We start from the raw sequence: 19184 nt of genomic DNA on the forward strand, positions 1-19184 counted from the left end.
GTTTTAAATATGTTGGATCAATTATTCAAGAAAACGAAGAGATAGATGAATATATTATTCATATAATAAAAATAATATGATTAAAATGATAAACGGTGTCAGAAGTCTTGTGTGATCATCGGATGCTTTCAGACTAAAAAAAAAAATTATAAGATAGTGGTGAGACCAATAATGTGGATATAAATGTTGGGTTGTTAAGAATAATATATATATATATATATATATATATATATATATATATATATATATAAATAATGTTTCTGTTGTCAAAATGAGAATGTTAAGATAGATGTATAGCACTAATAGGAAAGATGAAAAAATATATATTTTTATTCATGAACAGCTAAGTATCGTTTTGATAGATTATAATATGAGAGAAAATTATTTAAGATAATATGGAGATATGCTTAAAAGATCTTCGGATATGGTATTGAGGTAAAATAATTAATATTCATGGTACGAGAAAAGATGGAGAAAAATCTAAAAAGATTTTAATATAAATTATAAATAAAGATTTAAGTATTTTAAACTTAACTAAACATATGACCTCTTATGGATCTTGTTGTTGTATTAACTTTCATATCAATTATGGTTTAGTTTCATGTCATACTCAAACTTAGGGAGTAAAAGAATATATTGATTAAAAGAAAACAATGCAAGTTGAGTGTCACAATAATGATCAGATTTTGCTAATGGTCTAAGAAATAGATTCTAGTTTGGTGGAGAAGATCAATAAATTCAACATTGGAATCATCTATACTAATTACATAACTATTGAAGCATAAAATCCTAATGTTAAGACTCTTCACTCATCTTAATTTCTTCTCCCCTGTTATCTCTATCATATCAAGTCTGACCATCCACTCTTATGCTAATCATTATCAATAAAGTTGATCAATCTCCATTAAAAGTTGTGCTGATTCGGAGCTAACCTAAATAACATTTTCCTGACCTAACCCATTCTCATAAAGTTCGAGTTTGGACCAAGATTCTGTTACCTAGCACCAAGAAGATTTTTTCTCAATCATCTACAGAATTATAACAGATGGACATAAAATGCTTGGTAGACGAATTTGTCAAGAAAAGAAAGGACTTGCGTATCATTTTGAATATAGAATACAAGAACTGAAACTGATTACCAGTAATCCCCACAGGAGCAAGATCCATCTTTGACACGATGTAATCTCTTAGAATCTCTCATTATTATCTCTCTTCCAGTGATCAAGGAGATATATTTACTGGCTATGTGGCAATCTCCACACACTCGAGTTTTTTGTTATCCTCGGTGGCAACCCATCATTAGTCTTTAGATGGCCAAAAACCATTGCCAACTTCTCGCTGTGACCGCAAAGCATCTCCTACTTTGCCTCATCATCCACATCATGAAGTGCGAAAGATAAAAGTGTGGAACATAATCCAATGCTTTCGTCTCACCACTCAGCTTGTGCCAGAGCTCAACGATGCTCTCGTTCTGCCAATTGCATCGAAAACGTAGACTTTCTTGTCAACCTCAATTGTGCTGAAGCCGACTGTCTTTTGCAGGTCCCTTTTGCTCATCAACTCTCTAGTGTTCTTCACCATGTCCCACATTTCAGCTGTGGCATAAATGTTTGAAAGCAGCACATGTGCCCCGCGTTGATCAGGCTCCAAGACAAAGAGCTTATCGGCCACTTGTTTCGCCTTGTCTATCTGCTTGTGGATTCGATAGGCACCCAAGAGAGCTCCCCAAACACTAGGACCAGCCTTTATTGGCATTTCCTTGATCAAAGATTCGGCTTCCTCCAATAGCCCAGCTCGCCCAAGAAGATCAACCATGCATGTGTAGTGCTCGTGCTTCGGATTTAGTTTGTAATCCTCAGTCATGGACTTGAAGTAGCGACGCCCTTCTTCGACCCTACCAGAATGGCTACAAGCAGATAAAACTGCGACGAACGTGACAGAATTGGGTGCGAGATTCTCAGACTTCATGTGCTCAAAAAGTTCCAGAGCTCTTGAGCACATCCCGTGCATGCCCAACGCTCCGATCATTGCACTCCAAGAGAACACATTCCTCTCCGGCATATCAGCGAAGACCTTGTGAGCAACCTCCATGGATCCACATTTTGCATACATGTCAAGGAGAGCAGTATTACTCACCACATCCAGTTCAACATTGTTGCGGACCATGTAGGCGTGCACACTCTTACCCTGCTGCAAAGCCCCGAGGTTTGAGCACGCAAGGAGGGCACTGGCAAGAGTGACTGCGTTTGGCAAAATCGACTGGTCAAACATGTCACGAAGAAGGTGAAGCGACTCCCAGGCTCTCCCACACTGGGCCAGGCTCGCAACCATCGAGCTCCATGAGACGACATCCTTGCATGGCATTTCGTCGAACATCTTCTTTGCCGAATCAACCATTCCGCTCTTACCATACATGTCGACGAGTGAGGTCTGCAAGTGGATACATGCCTCCAGGAAGTTCTTCTTCAAACAGATGGCATGAAGCATACACCCCGCCTTGGCTGCTTGAATGTTTCCGCAAGCACGAACCAAATAAACGGCAGAAAGTTGATCCAGTTCACGTCCCAACTCCTTCATCTGATGGAACAAATCGAAGATTTTGACGTCCAACGACGCCATGACGTAGCTTTTCATCATGAGACCCCAAACTGTGGGAATCCCCGGAGGAACCCGGCGGAGGACCTTCTCGGCGTCCTCCATAGTGCCCAATTCGACATACATGTTGATGAGCGGGACAACCACGTACTCAGCTAGATCGAGGTTGGATCGGATGGCTTCCGAGTGAATCGACCTCCCGAAGTCGAACAGAAAGAGGCCGACGCAAGCTCGCAGGCCGAAGGCCAAACTGAAGGTCTCAGGCCTGTGGTTCCGGGCGCGGGAGAACTTATAGAGACGCAGGAGGTCGGCGAGGTTGTGGGTGCTGAAGTAGCCGGAGAGCATGGTGTTCCAGGAGTGGGGCGTCTTCATGTGGATTTGGTCGAACGCTTGCTGGGCGTGTCGGGGAGCGTCGAGCTCGAAGTAGGCGTGGGCGAGGCGGGAGCCGAAGACGGCGGAGTGGTGGAGACCATAGAGGAAGAGTTGGGCGTGTAGCTGCCGGAGGCGGCGGAGGGAGAAGCAGCGGGGGAAGAAGGAACTCAGATGTTTGGAGTGGCCGGAAAGAAGCTTGTCGCGGAGGGTAGGATCGCCACACATCTGTTTGCATCAATGGGCGAGAGAGAAAGAGCGCGCCTTGGAATAATCCTCTTTACACGCGACACTTGAACGTCAGTGATGCCGGATAACCGACCCTTTTGACGCCCACATCATCTAAACCTTGTCTCAACGGCGGCAAAATCTCTCTACGTACAACAATAATATATCATTATTTGGGATACCGCCGCACCAAAAACCTCTCGTGGCAAAATCTCTCAATACGTTAAAAGTATATGAACATGCTCCATATCTTAATTTAAAGGCATAATTATGTACATAAATCCTTTCGAAATTAGTAATTTTCACATTTACTTTTTTTAAACTATATATATATATATATAAAGGCATAATTATGTACATAAATCCTTCCGAAATTAGTAATTTTCACATTTACTTTTTTTAAACTATATATATATATATATATATATATACATTTGAATGTCGAAACAAAATCCTAAGTTTGATAAATAGCACCCTAACTAAAAAAAATTCATGCAACATATTTTTAGAAAATGATCATTTTATTCTCGTCGGTCATCACCCTCCATCTAACCCTTGGCCATTACTCTACTTGTCGTCCTTTCTCAATGACTAAGGTATAATAGTCCCAAACTAGCCTCTCAAGCCATCTATAGTAAAAAAAGTAAAGTAACTTGTTTACAAATATTTTTATATGTGTTATCTATATTTCCTTTTAAAGGGTAGCCTCTCACACTTGGCCTCCTTGCTTACCGGTTGATGGTAAGAAGAGGGTGCAGGAAGGCTACTTGCCATCCCTTGTTCCTTGCTCATGACTAATAATGAGGGAGGGTTGTGCCTCTATCACTAAGTCAAACATAGGAGTGCTATGAGAATTTCTCAAATTAAGAGTGTTTTCTAAAAATTCGAGATATATATATATATATATATATATATATATATATATATATATATATATATATATATATATATATATATATATATATATATATATATATATATATATATCGTGTGGGGCATATAAAAACTTAAAAGGAAGAATTACACAAGATATTATCATCGTTCTAATGCTAATGCATGTGTTTTCATTTCTTCTCTTGCAATACTTCAAGGGAAGGCATTTGTTGTAGACGTATAAATATATTGGAAAATTTAACTACAAAGGAACCCTAACTTCCCATGTCAATCGAGTTTGGAACTTGTATCATACATATGTATATGTATAATTTCATCTATGCAAACCATTAACATAACCTCTACATGCATTCCCTCTCAAAATATTAATCTTCCCATCTTTGAAAGCAATTTACCAGCATAATCCAATCCTATGACGATGATGAGAGTGCTGAATTTGCAAGTTGAGCTGCTTACTACAGTGTGCAGATCTTACTTAAATGTAACTCTTGTCGCCGATGGAAGGGTTCTTTGATGGGAAGTCTGGGAGAGGGGATCTGAAGATAACAGCTCCCTGTGATCCTTTCGGATGTTCCATAATATCTCTGCACAGCTCCGCATGCAGGGCCTGCTCTGCCTGAAAGGAGCTAAACACTGCAAAGCCAGCTCGATGATCCGCTCCAAAGCCAGATTATTTGCTGGTGTTTGTGGAAGATTCGGATCCAAAATCTGAATTGTCCTTCCTTCTCTGAATTTCTTCATCGCCTGATCAGATAATTCAGGATCAAATAAATCATAAATTATGTCTTACAACCTTAACAAAATCATAAAGTTTCAACTATTTTACTGCAATTGAAATTTGTGAGAGAAATTACAAGTATTTAAATCGTAGTTTCTATTAAGAATTAATAAATAATATTCTAAAAAGCCTAATTTTAAGACACATGACATTAATTGTATAAAAGACAAAAGCACATACCCATTTTATTGTTACCCTTTCCTTGAGTATTCTTTTACGCTCTATGGGGCGGCGTGCAGATATTAATTCTACTAATAACACACCAAATGAGAATACATCACTTTTGTCCGTAAGTTGATAAGTTCGAATATACTCCGGATCCAAGTAACCAGCAGTTCCTTTAACTTGGGTGGAAATATGGGTAACTCCAGCCTCATTTACACCCAGTCGGGCAAAGCCAAAATCAGCAACCTTGGCACGCAGGTTTTCGGTAAGAAGAATATTAGATGACTTGATATCTCTGTGGATAATAGGATTATCTGCATCAAAGAAAACAATGGATCAGCGCATCCATTTTAATGACAAAGAATGTAACTAATTGCCTTGGTCAAACACTTCATATAATTTAAAAAGTGTATGCATAATTTTCCACAGAAGTTTAATGTTTATAAATGTAGACACTTGCGCACACAATGGATTTAGTGAAAAAATACTGTTCAGTTTTTTAGCAAAACATACACAGACTGGTAAAAATTCATGCCCAAACTGTTGAAATTAATCAAATTCTTCATGTGACATGAGCAAGAACTCAGTGATAAGGTGCATAAAATACAGAAATATTGATTTGAGGGTAGACAGGAATCAAGAGAAAAGAACCAGGGTTTCGCTTTCTGCTCTAAAGATGTAGCAGTAATAACACAACTCAAATACCAATTAAGGCGATATACATAGTATGTCCATTGTGATCCCACTTCCAGGGTTACTTAACCACACATGTTTTTGGCTGATTAAAGGTGGTTGATTAACTTGTCAAGGAAGGGTTTATGTGGTAACCCATGATATTGGCTACGTCATAGCTCTTATTCCTGAAGCATATGCTGTTTCCAAAAATGGATTCCATTATATGAACAATCTATTAAATTGTACTAAAACACATCACAAACCACAATGTATATCAGAGTCCAACCAATCCGACCAAGATCAAGACCATATATATGGAGAAAAATAGGTTTAATGAGAGATTAAAGGGTGAATAGCGAATGACTTGGAATTCACATTCCATATGACAAGGAGCATGGCGCATGAAATGAAAATAAATATCACCAAGTCATATTCCCTTTGCCTTTTCTTACCTTCGAAATTATTGTAAGCAAAAAAATTTACCTCCAACAGCATTCATAAGAGATATATAAACTAGAACAACACTACCCAACATACTCCAAATTCAAATTTGTAGTTTTTGTTTAAGAAGGCAAAGAGAAAGAAAATCGAAAGCTGATGCCAAGGAGGAATCCTAGCATTTAAGCTGTAATAGCCTCCCAATCCCCCCCAAAAACTCCCCATCATATACGGAAAACGAAAATTCCATTACACAAAAATTGTATGAGATGACATCTCACTTCCCAAGAAACATCACTTTATGCTCAAATGCAAGGGGAGAAAAAAAGGAAAGATCAAGTAAATGAAGTTTAAAGGTATTAAAGCACAAATTTTGTTTCACAACATACTATTTCATACAAGACAAGGAGTGAATGATAGCAAGACTGTCTCTTGACCAAATACATGCAGGACTGATTCCTTTTTATTTCTTTGAATCTTCTAAATCAACATTGGAACATGAAACCATAAAGCAAGGCCTTGAGCCAAATATTAGGGCCAGTATATGATTCCTTTCCATTTTTTTCATCAATAAAGACCAACTCAATTGAAGAAGCTGATAAATTCAGTTTGTGATAGTGTATAAGTTGCTGGTGCAAAAGAAAACATACTCCTTACAGCAATAGCATTATAGTCATTCTGAACTCATTGATTTGAAGTTTTCAGCTCCCACTGATTGGAGGAAAGGAAGTAGCAAAATCAATATTTTGTTTCAATCTTACCTGCATACATGTGAAGATATGTGACAGCATGAGCTACATCAACTGCAATATCAAGTCGTGATGAAAGATCAAGATAGCTTCCACGAAAACCTGTATATTCCAGAGCACAAGTTACTACTCAATTTCCCCAACATCAACTAAAAATTCAATGCCATCAGACATCACTCGTCATGACTTGAACTAGTGATGATGAAAGCAAGATAACCAACAAAAGCACAACCATGACATGACCATAGCATCAATATGAAACGAGGAAGAAAAATGACTACCATCAAGATGCTCTCGGAGTGTTCCATTAGGCACATATTCAACCACAATGACTCTCTCATCATTGTCCTCCAAATAACCAAAGAACCTGACCAAATTGAAGTGTTCAATCTGTCCCAATATTTTGATCTCACTCTGGAACTCCACACTCACATGGTTGTCATGCATGCTCTGCATAAGACATCAAAATTCCAATTTTCACATCGGCAACAAGTTGCCACATTAAATGGCAAAAACAAAAAAGGAACTCCACTAACCGTTTTGGCACGTTTAACTGCAATGAGTGTGCCATCATCGAGCATCCCTTTATAAACTGTCCCAAACCCACCTTGCCCAACCTTTAACGAAGGGGAGAAGTTCTTAGTTGCTTGCAAAATCTCCTCCATGTTGAATCGCATAGTCCCAGTTTCTTTCCTCCATGGCGAGTCTCCGCCATGGCATGCCCCGTTTTTTGATGTCCCCAAACTACCATGAAAATTACGAACAGGGGTTGCTACAAAGTGATTGGTAAGTAGAGTTTTAACACTTTGTTCCTCACTATTTCAATTCCACATTGGCACATAAATTTAAACTTCAAAATTCAATCCCAATAACAAAACAAGATTTGTAAAATAAGGTTGGTGGAATCAAAATCTCCAATTAATCAAATAATTGAACTTTACAGTTAAATGGTTCATCAAAGTTCAAGAAAGACATCCACTTAGTGGCGAAAATAAGATCTCTACATTTCAAGAACAACCTGTTAGATTATGTGGCCCTATCTCTAATTATATATTATAGATTTAATTAGATTTTAATTACCGTTATCGATCAATAGAAAGGAAGTCCAATTATTGCAGAATTCCTTAAGATATAACCTTGATAGGAGTGACTCTTCTAATTATCATCCTAGACTCTCTGCTCTCGCCTATAAAAGGATAAAACATCATAAGGACGAAACATCAGTTATTGAGATTATAGATCTATTCTCAATCTTTGTTAGTCCCTAATCCATTGCTCATAGCGGTCCTATAAAGGATAAGAAGAGAGGAGAAGGTGAATCTAGTTTTCCTTGTAAATTGACATCGCTACAGCTTTCGGATCTAACGACAATGCACCTGCAGATCAAATAAAGGCTTTCTAAATGGCATCAAAAGGTACATCATAAATTTGATCTATTATTATTTGATTTCAGCTTCTGGTATTAATGTCTTTCACATAACAATAGCATAATCACGTTTTTTATGCTAACAATTGGTATCAGAGTCGTGTTTTAAAATTAAATATCTTAGATCTATTTATTAGTACTCTTCGTTTACGAAAATGTGTTATTTGATTTTGATTTATAATGCTTAAATGATTTGTCTTTATTGTCAATTTGCTTTTCTATTTAGTTCGTCTTGTCACCTACTTATAGGCAATGTAAGGTTCCTCGTATTTGATCGATGGACCGCCGTCGACAGCTTGCTGTCGACGATAGTATTGTTAAGGGTAACATCCTCCAATGATCGCCAACCTAGTTGCAGGCAGCGACTGCGTATAGATGCTACTATACACAACGAAAGCACCATGGGATGTAATAACCAATGAAGATCGCATGCACGACAACCAATGAAGATCGCATGCACGACTACTTGTGTGTAGCAACCTTGTGACGACTAGCCTGCCTTGGTCACCTGTGGCTACAGCAATGTTGCTGCTTGCGGCGGCTACAATAATGTTGTTGCTTGGTAGCTGCAACAATGCCGCTGCGGTAGCATTTGCTAGCTGTGACTGGTGTCAACTAGACGCTGAAGGCTGGCAGAGTATGCAACGGAGGAAGCCACTATAGATCTCTTGGGAGTTGTGGAAGGGGTTGCAATGGAAAAGGGAATTGAGGTAGCGGCTAGGGGGCTATATCACTAGTCGCTACGTCATTGGCTAAGGGAGAGGCAAGTCATCGGTGATTGGTCACTAGCTGTCGATGGCACCACGACGGCCTCAGGCCGAGCACCACGATGGCTGCACAACGACGATTAAAGGGAAGGGATTAGGGTTTTTCATCGATAAAAGGACTTTTTTGCCTGTTTTAATTCGTTTAATTTTAGTTGATGTCATTTTAATAGTTTTATCCTTTAGAAATTATATACTTCTAATATATATCCCCATAAAATTATAGTTTAGTCCTTATAAATCTTTTAATTCTAATTTATATCCTTTTGATAGTTTTGCCCTTCAAAAATTATATATTTCTATCATATATCCTAAGAAAAATTATAATTGTACCCTCCAAAACTAAATTTTTTTTACTTATGCCCTCAATTATAAAATTAACTAATTCGATTAAGTATTTTTTGATCAGATTTGATCATTATTGTATTTTGACTATTTGACTTGATTTATATTCGATCAATCAAGTTTTGATCGAATTTAGGAAAAGTCAAATTTTGATCAATTTTTTATTTTGATCAACTTTAATTATTGACTGATTTAATTATGTTGATATTTAGCCCAATTTTAAGCCTATCCAATTAAATAGGGTTGATAGGTCTAAGGGTTCCTTAGAAATTAAAAAAAAAAAAATATATATATATATATCATGATTTTCTTTTATTGTTTTCTCATATAACATATTGATAAATTTTTTTGTGTAATAATTAAAATTTTAATTATTATTCTTAGATATTTGTTTAGTTATTTATATGCATATATTTAAAATTATGAAATAATATTTATTTTTCATATAAAAGGTATGATTTATGATTTATCATGATTACAATTATCATATGAGTTTTCCTTTATGTTGATTAATGTTTAATAATTATTATAATTATTATTTTATTATTATTAAATTATTTTAACATATATTAGATTAAAAAATTTTGGTGGATATTATTTGTAACTCATATCCTTGAGTTTTATCTAACAGGTAGCTATCAAAGTGGTCTAGGCTGATAGGCTTCGGGATATGATTTATAATAATATTTTATTATTTATAAGATATTTTAAATTATATTTTATATTATTGTATTGCTTTGTAGTCGTCAAAGTGGTCTAGACCAATAACTTATAAAATTATATTAAAAAAATTAGCCCTAAATGATATTAAGAAAAATAATATTTATAATATTACACATAATTAAGAGATTTAGATAATCCCAAACGAGAACTTCAAATATATGTGATGAGATAGGATGATACTATTTTAGATATTCTTGGAGTTTAAGATTGTATACCCAAAGATAGCAATACTGTTCCACAAGAATGACATCAATCCTCCATCAATAATTTTGTATGAACAATAGATATGTTAATAATTTATCCAAATGTAAAATAAAGATGATACCGATAGTTTAACATTTATTAAAAAATTTAAAATATTAATATTATTTTATTTTATTATAGTTCCTTCATTACATTCTTATAAATATCCATATGTTTTCTGAATTAAATAATTATAAATAACTTAAGCATATATAATTTACACTAGGTATGTTAGACTTTGATAAGACTAGTTAAAAGGATCACAGACATAACTACTAAAAATTCTGTAGAATAAATAATTGAGATAAGTGATCGAGAAAGATTAAAAAAATATAATTTTATGATAATTATTAATAATATTTAAATTTCATTATAGTATATAACTAGCACAATGGAATATTTAAAGATAAACTTAAATTTGCTGATAAGTCATTGGTTGACATAATAATAAAAGAAATGACTGAAATTCAATATTATAGTATTTGAGGAATTCAAGATTATACTCTCAATATAGCTGACAAAGTTGTAAGGTCAATAACATTGGGCATAAATATACTTGAGTCCTTACTTGTATAATTTATTTTTAATTCTAATTCTTCTTAGTTTAACTCATTTAAATTTTACTATAATAAAATTAAGGATAAGTAAAACTTAAATGAGTTGACTAATATATATATATATATATATATATATATATATATATATATAGGAAGAATTAAGACTAAAGTAAGAAAGACTCATAATATTTTGGATACTACTCAAAGAATGAGTAATTATAAAAGGTTTAAGCATAATTTATCAAATAAATTAGCTTAGCTTATAAATGTAATATAAACTCATAAATAAAATACTACTTTTGTGACAAGAAAGATTATGTAAAGGACTATAAGGTTTTAATTCGAAAGGGAAAGATATAAGTCTGACCTTTGTATGTTTTAAATTAAATATTATAGAAGTCATTTTTTAATATTTGGTTGATTGATTCTAGCGCTTCAACTTATATTACCACTAATAGAGATTCATTTTAATAATGAGAACCAAAAGAGTATGAAATATTCATCATTATAGGAAATCATCTTAAAGCAAAAGCGATAATAGTTAATACTTATCGCCTACACTTGGAGGCGATTTATTTGATGGATTTTGATGATATATATTATGTTCCTACAATTCTAAAAATTGGAGTTCTTTATCTAGAATTGTCAAGATATTATTTCTCTTTTGGTTGAGGTAAGCTTATCTTGATTCAATAAAAATAAAGTTTTTTTTTTAATTTTATATGATGGTTTGTACATAATTAATGAGAATATTGAATTTACAGCAATCTTATAATCAAATATTAGAATGAAACATAGTTTCATGAACTCCTTTATATACATGCTTGTATCTACGGGCTACTCTATATTTCTTGTTTTAGTGAAGTGAAATATTTTATCACCTTTATAGATTATTGATTGAAATATAACTATCTAAGATCTTAAGCTATTAACACATTTAGGTGTACATAAATGAAATCGAGAGATAATTAGATAGAAAAGTCAAAAATTGTCAGATCTGATAAGGATGATAAATTTTATGATAGTTATGATTGTTAGGATCGGAACGGCACTAAGAGGGGGGGGGGGGGGGGTGATAACAAATTGTACGCTTAAAGTCTCATCTCCTTTTTGTTAATGACAAAGGGAGAGAAGAATGAGCAAAAGATTGATGACTTGTGCCAATGTGATAGCATGACTTATATGGATTGCAAAAGCTAATATGTTGTGTAATGCAAATATTTTATATGCATCGCAAAACTTTTTGAGAATATTGCAATATGAAAGTTTTTATATTGGTTATCGTTTCATCTCATGATCATATGAAATCATGCCTTACATTTATATCATGAGATTTATATTGAAAGTTCATATCTCTTGTCGAAATGATAATGTCATTTATCATTCGACTTGAAAATAATTTTCATAGCTTGAAATTATGAGAAATACGAAGTTTCGTATTTGCTCATGCTTATAGAGAATAACGATAAGTTCAACAGATAGAACTTATCGGTTTAGGCTTGAATTCAAAGAGATTAAATTCAAGTGTTTTTATCTTCTCATTATATGGCATATAGATAAGGGGAGTTATGTTTAACTCCGTCATCAATTGATTGTCATCATAAAAAAGGGAGAGATTGTTGAATCTCGGATTTTGATGATAAAATCAATTGATGGGTTAATTGATCTAATACATAGTCCTAAGTAGGTTTTTTAACAGGCAACGTCGAGTTTCCTTCCGGCGATCTTCCAGTGGACTTCCGATTTCTTCCGGCGGACTCCCAACAGGCTCTCGATCTTGTGGCGAGTTCAACGAGTCTTTGGCAAGTAGCCGAATCTTCTCGGTGATATCCGCGAACCTCTTACGATCTCTTCGGTGGACTTCCAAAAACTTCGACAAGTCCCCGATTTATTCTCGGTTGGTTCCGACAGTATTTTCGACAAATCTTCGGACTCTCGGCGGACTCTCGAACACCCATCGAACTTGACTTCGGTAGACTTGCTTTATGTCTTCAAGCTATCGTAGTTTATCCTGCACACTTAACTCAATAATATGGATTAGATCAATTAACCCATTAATTGATTTCATCATCAAAATCCAAGATTCAACAATGATGAACCCGATCATAATTCTAGTTCTTTTGCTAGATTCCTGAAAAAACAAGGTATTTATGCTCAATATGTTTTACCAGATGTTTCACAGCAGAACAAGATTGTTGAAAGATGAAACCGTACTCTTATGGATATGGTTAGAGCATAATGAGTAATTCTTCTATACTCGAATCAATTGAGGAGAAGCACAAAGGATGGTTATGTATATATTGAACAGAGTTCTTAGTAAGTCAATTTCATCAACTTATTTTGAGTTATAAACTAGTAGGAAACCTAATTTAAGACATTTACATATTTAGGATTCCCTAAAAAGATAAGGGTTTTCAATTTACATAAAAAGAATTTTGATTCAAAGACTATTTCTAGGTATTTTATTATTTATTCACAGATTTTATTATCGTAATCATAGTACAAGAATATTTGAATCAAGTAATATAATATTTCTAAAAAATAACGAATCAATAGGAATGAAAATCTCAAAATTTAATCTTAATATTAAGAAAATACAAGTTGATACTCCTTTATCATTTTATATTTAAGAGATTGCTGTTCCTCAAGTCACTAAAGAATTGATGATGAGAAATAACAAAATAACATTGATAAACTCTCATATAATGTTAATGTCATCACTAATGATCTTGTAGAATAATCACAACCAACAGTTTTAAGAAAATCTAAAAGGAAAGGAGATCTGTCATTTCTAATTATTATTTGGTATATCTACAAGAATCAGTTCATGACATAGGAATTAAAAGATCCCTTAGTATTTTCACAAGTTATAAAAAGTAACGATCTTGAAAAGTGTTATGATGCGATGAAAGAAGATTTGAAATCAATATACTAGAATGATATTTGAGAACTCATCAAATTGCTCAATTACCGTAAAAGAGCCGATTGTAAATAACTCTTTCGAATAAATTATGACTCAAGATAATATCAAACGATATTAAAGTTAAACTCGTGGTCAAATGTTTTACTCATAAAGAATGCATCGAACATAACGAAATATTTTTTTAGTTTTTTAAATAAACTCGTTAAGAATCATGTAACTAATTATGATTTTGAGTTACATCAGATGAATATGAAAACAACTTATTTAAAGAGAAATCTGGATAAAAAACTTTATATGGATTAACCTAAACGATTCACAGAGAAAATAAAAGTAATGTAAAATTTGATATGAAAATTTAGGAAAATCATTTAAAACTTTAAAAAAGCTTTTAGATAATGATATCTAAAGTTTCATAATACCATTATTTTTTATATTTAAAAAATATATTAATCAATGTTAATATCTGAAGGTAGTGGGAGCAAGTTCATTATACTGGTCTTATATGTGGATAATCTTTTGCTTATCAGTAGTGATCTTGGTTTTTTATACTGAACTAAGAAATTTCTTACTAAGAATTTTAAGATGATTGATATGAACTTATATTATTGGTATTAAGATATTCAGGAATATAATTTAAAGGTTGTTATGATTATCTCAAAAATGATATATTAATCGAATCTTGGAAAGATCTAGTGTAAACTTTTGTTTAGCAAATGACAAAAGTAGAATTTTCAATCAAAACAAGTATTTTTAAAAATAACTTAGAAGAGAATCAAATGAAAGAAAAATATTCTTTTTGTATGCGTAATTAGAAGTCTATTATATGCTTAAGCCTAACCAAACCATATATCAATTTTGTAGTTGATATACTAGGTAGATATTAGAGTTAACTTAAGAATAAAAAATTAAAAAAGCTATAAAGAAAGTAATAAGATAAAATTTTCAAACAAAGGATTATATACTCATATTTATGAAATTAGATCAACTTGAAATGATGATATTTTCAGATACTGATTTTGTAAATTACCTCAATAATAGAAAGTCCACTTCACGTTTTATATTTATCAATTGAAAGGATAATTTATAGGAAAAAATATAAAGTAATTTATTATTATATTATAAACAATAAAAGTTAATTTTTTGGCATGCTTTGAGACTATTAATCAAGTTTTACGATCGAAAAATTTTATCTCAAGACTTGATTATATTTATTAATCTATTTTATAAAATTCGTATACATATTAAAATATTTTTTCAAATTTTTAGAATCTAATTAAGTAAAATTATTTTTTAATATTTTATTTTATTTATTTTGATTTTAAATTTCTTCTATATCTTACCAATTAATAAGCTAAGTAAGAAAATACTATATTATATGACCCTATCAAATTATATAAGATATATTATAGATTTAATTGAATTTTGATTATCAATAAAAATAAATACTAATTATAGTAAAAAAAATTTTGGGATAATTTTGATAGAAGAACTCTCCTAATTACTATCCTAGATCCTCTTCTCTTGCCTATAAATTGACTTCCTAGGGCCGAAACAACAGTCATAGCGATCCTATGAACGATGAAAAAGAGAAAGATGAGTTTAGTTTTCTTATTAAAAAAAAGAGAAAGACGAAACATGAGGACTTCCTAGATCGACATCATTACAACTTTCGGATCCGATGATAATGTTCCTACATATTAGATAAAGGTTTTCTAAATGATATCGAAAAATAAGTATCGTAAATTTGATATATCATTATTTGATTTGATATTAAAACTTTTCACATAACAGTAACATAATCATAATTTTTATGCTTACACAACCGCCTACTATAAACTATATTTTGGTAGGCACCACTGGAACCTACTTGTTTCTCAGTTCCCGGCAATCCAATTGCCAAAATTAGGCAGTCAAATTCAGGATACGAAGTGCTTGCAACTTTCACAGTAGGATGGCTACATCGTGAACAACAAAAATCCAATAAAGTGTCTAGTTTCAACATGAAATCGGAAGGACTACAAGAACCGGAGAGAGAGAGAGAGAGAGAGAGAGAGCGCATACCATAAGGAGACTCGAGGCTTCGAGTAGTTTTAGGCCTCGCCGACGTGATCCCGGGCTTAGTGGTAGAGAAGAACAAGACGATCGCCTTAAGGAAGGCCTTGAACGAGCTCCGCTTGGGCGCCGAAGACGTGCTGCCGGCCGTGGCTGCTGAGGACGCGAAGGAGGCGACGGAGCTCCTCGAGGTTTCCCATCGGTCGGGGGTCGCGATGAAGGAAGCCCTGCTATCGACGGCTCTCGGATTCGGCCCTCTGGGCTGCGAGCTGGATCTCCGCTGCATCGGAGGCGCGGACGCCGAAGGGGTCTCGGGAGGAGCTACCGAGAAGTGCAAGTCTGCAAGATGCAACTTTAAGCAGGGTCTCGTCTAACGTGGGCCCCAGTAGAAATGAAGTCCTGAGCGGAGGATCCCCTCCAATGCTAAGTATAAGACTTCGGGCCTAGATAACGCATCAGAACCGTAGTAGAGCCATCTGAACGGTCGAACTGTAACTATATCTTTGCAATGCTTGGGGAGGATCCATCCAGCTCTTAAAGAGTGGGCTCCAACTCAGACTTGTCTCCACCAAATAGAAAGGTTTCGATTGAATTGAGGCAACGACTCATCTTGGTAAATAGCTATTGATATCCGTTGAAATTTCAAATGTTCCATTGCTTTTGAGTGGGCGACTCATATTAATAAGAATAGATTATTTTATGATGAGTTAATTAAAGAAAATCTCAATCACATTAAATAATCTGCACCGTCAAATCTACATTACGATTGGTTGTTTATCTAAGAATAAAAAAATGCTTAACATAAAATACTAATGAACTCACTGCTCTCACTACAATAAATATACTAATACCAAACATTTTATAACGAAAATAATAAATTTTACATCTTGTTTTCACTTATACGAATATTTTTTAAAAAATAAAAATCATTATACAAATATTTTTTTTGAAAATAATAACACAACTTACTGACATTTGTTCCATCAGATCCACCGGCTACAAGCAAGACTATAATTTCCTACGCTCGCGCTGCATAAGGTCTATTTGCATATGTCAAATCAAATCAATTTGGCAAAGGATATGCAAGCAATCCAATCCGTTGGTTTGTGACGTTGAAAGATGCATGATGATGACTTTTCATCTTCCCAGTCCAAACCACCTCATAAAAATCTCTTCCTATAATATTTATTACCCGATCGCCTACTCCCGTGATTGGAAGCAGCGCGTAGATACCAAATAGAGTGTCTTCATTCTGAGGTTTGCACATTACTTTGTCCAGTATTCAAAGTGCCTGCGTTCACATGTAACCCCCCCTGCATCCATTGTCTGTAACCTGCTGAACATGAAGCATTGCGGAAGAACGAACGAAGACTTGGACGAATTTTGCAAATATGCAGAGCTAAACTAGCTGAAGTTACATGATAAATATTCCATGCAATCTGATCTACGTTAGGCAGTTTGCTGTATACAGTATGTAATAAATACTTTTCTTTTGTTGAGTACAGAAGTTTGTATGCTGATTGCGTTGATAGTACCACTCAATTGGTGAGAAACCTAATTAACCAGTGTAACCATCAATAAATGTACAAGGAAGAGGAAAACAACTGCAGATGTCGTACAACTCACGCCAGGGAAGTTAATGCATTGCCCGGATCAAATATCAGAATAATAATTAATCTCAAGAATACTACCCTCTATCACAATGAACATTATCATTGGCCCAGTGAACAAAAACATCACATCTCGTTTATCATGTTTTCAAATCATCACAGAGACATCATTGTTTCAATCAAAATAAAAAATCATCAAGATACACATTATTTCTTCAAATCATCATACTTAATTAAATATAAAATCATCAAGATACTTACATTATTTGCATGTCTTTGTTATTTAAATCAAATCATGTATTTTTTTTAAAACTGAAAAAATCATTTTCATTAAGGTAAAAATCGATAATCCATAAATCGTAAGAATCATTATGCATAATTTCGAAAAATAAATTTATTAGGCATGATATCATCAAATATGATTTCACAAGGTATTTTTAATCAAAATCATTTTGTTTATTATAAATATATAATTTTCATAAATATTTTTAAAATTACTAAAATGATAAGCATGATTCCTAATTTTTGCATTTTCATTATTAAACATGTAATTTTCAAGAAAATTAATTCTAAACTAAATTTAAAATAACTCATGAAAAGCATTATGTAATTTTAAAATAAATTAAGAGTATTTTGATTACCTTATCGTCGAAAGTTGTTAAGGCATAGTTTGCCACCTCGCCTTTATTGATTTTCTCCTCGTCTTCGAAGGAGCTCAATTCGTCCCAAAGAGCTTCCTTCTTCTTGCGTTCATAGCAAGTAGTTGTGTTCTTTTTGTTCTTTAATTTTTGTTTCATAAATCTTTTAAATTTCGTAGTGAGGAGTTCATGTTCACCATCACTTGAGCTTATGCTCGAGTGATATTCTTTTGTTCGATGTCCGAAATCCTTCCTGTTCTTTGGAAGGTGGTTCTCAAGTTCTTCACATGCATTGCACGTCATTTCATAGGTCAGCAAAGACCCAATTTGTTCTTCGAATGGAAAATAGTTTAAATTCTTTGATTCTTGAATTGCCATTACTTTTGAATCCAAGTTTTAGAAAGTGAGCGTAAAACTTTATTTACAAGTTCAAAATCCGAAAAGCTTTTACTAAGTGCTTTTAAACCATTGACGATATCTGTAAAATGGGTATATATGTCAACAACGGTTTCGCTTGGTTTCATATGAAATAACTTAAAATTATACATTAAAAGATTGACTTTAGACTCTTTAACTCTATTCGTGCCTTCGTGTATGATTTCGAGAATGTGCCAAATATCGAAAGTTATTTCACAATTCGACTATGTGGCAGAAATCGAGATTCAATGAAAGCAAGAAAACTCTTATTTGAGTTTTCCAATAAGTGTAGTTCGTCCCATTGAAAAAGAGAGGATGAATGAGAGAGTGGCTCTCTTGAAAGCCGAAAAGAGTCATTTCTCTTAGAAACCAAATGAGAAATACGAGGCTTTGATACCAACTATTAAGAACAAGTCGGTACTAAGAGAGGGGGGTGAATTAGTGTAGCGGTAAATTATGTTGGTTTTATAAAACTCTTTCGTACGTTAAAAACCGAACTCGGAAAGATAGCTTGAAATCTCATTCGTATATGAAGTGAATGCAGTAGGCAAGTAAAGATTCAATTTGCAGTAATATAAATTGCTCAAATATAGAA

At 33.7% G+C, this 19184-nt stretch overlaps 1 protein-coding gene and 1 pseudogene across 2 annotated transcripts; both read right to left on the reverse strand.

Moving 5' to 3' along the window:
* Nucleotides 1-1052: 1052 nt before the first annotated feature.
* On the reverse strand, nt 1053-3368 carry LOC135593494 (pentatricopeptide repeat-containing protein At1g06140, mitochondrial-like; annotated as a pseudogene).
* A 909-nt stretch (nt 3369-4277) lies between these two features.
* Nucleotides 4278-16258, reverse strand: LOC103998498 (calmodulin-binding receptor-like cytoplasmic kinase 2). 2 transcript variants are annotated; one of them, XM_009419982.3, is made up of 6 exons: nt 15934-16258; nt 7428-7663; nt 7173-7341; nt 6904-6993; nt 5045-5343; nt 4278-4830 (listed from the first exon to the last, which is right to left on the reverse strand). In XM_009419982.3, the coding sequence occupies exons 1-6, from the start codon at nt 16208-16210 to the stop codon at nt 4558-4560; spliced, it is 1344 nt and encodes a 447-aa protein (XP_009418257.2). In that variant the 5' UTR covers nt 16211-16258; the 3' UTR covers nt 4278-4557. The 2 variants fall into 2 exon arrangements, with proteins under 2 accessions (XP_009418257.2, XP_064939657.1); XM_065083585.1 differs by having other exon boundaries at nt 7428-7635; nt 15934-16074.
* Between the last annotated feature and the right edge of the window lie 2926 nt (nt 16259-19184).

The sequence above is a fragment of the Musa acuminata genome, chromosome BXJ1-9 (genome assembly GCF_036884655.1).
Source record: "Musa acuminata AAA Group cultivar baxijiao chromosome BXJ1-9, Cavendish_Baxijiao_AAA, whole genome shotgun sequence".
Lineage (NCBI taxonomy): Eukaryota > Viridiplantae > Streptophyta > Magnoliopsida > Zingiberales > Musaceae > Musa > Musa acuminata.

Bases quoted from the DNA above. Each gene is read 5' to 3' on its own strand.
- LOC103998498 (XM_009419982.3), bottom strand. From the start codon at position 16,210: ATGCAGCGGAGATCCAGCTCGCAGCCCAGAGGGCCGAATCCGAGAGCC. The intron at 5,344-6,903 runs GTAAGATTGAAA...TCTTTGATGCAG, and splicing joins ATATCTTCACATGTATGCAG to ATAATCCTATTATCCACAGA. The intron at 4,831-5,044 runs GTATGTGCTTTT...TTATCTGATCAG, and splicing joins AAAGGGTAACAATAAAATGG to GCGATGAAGAAATTCAGAGA.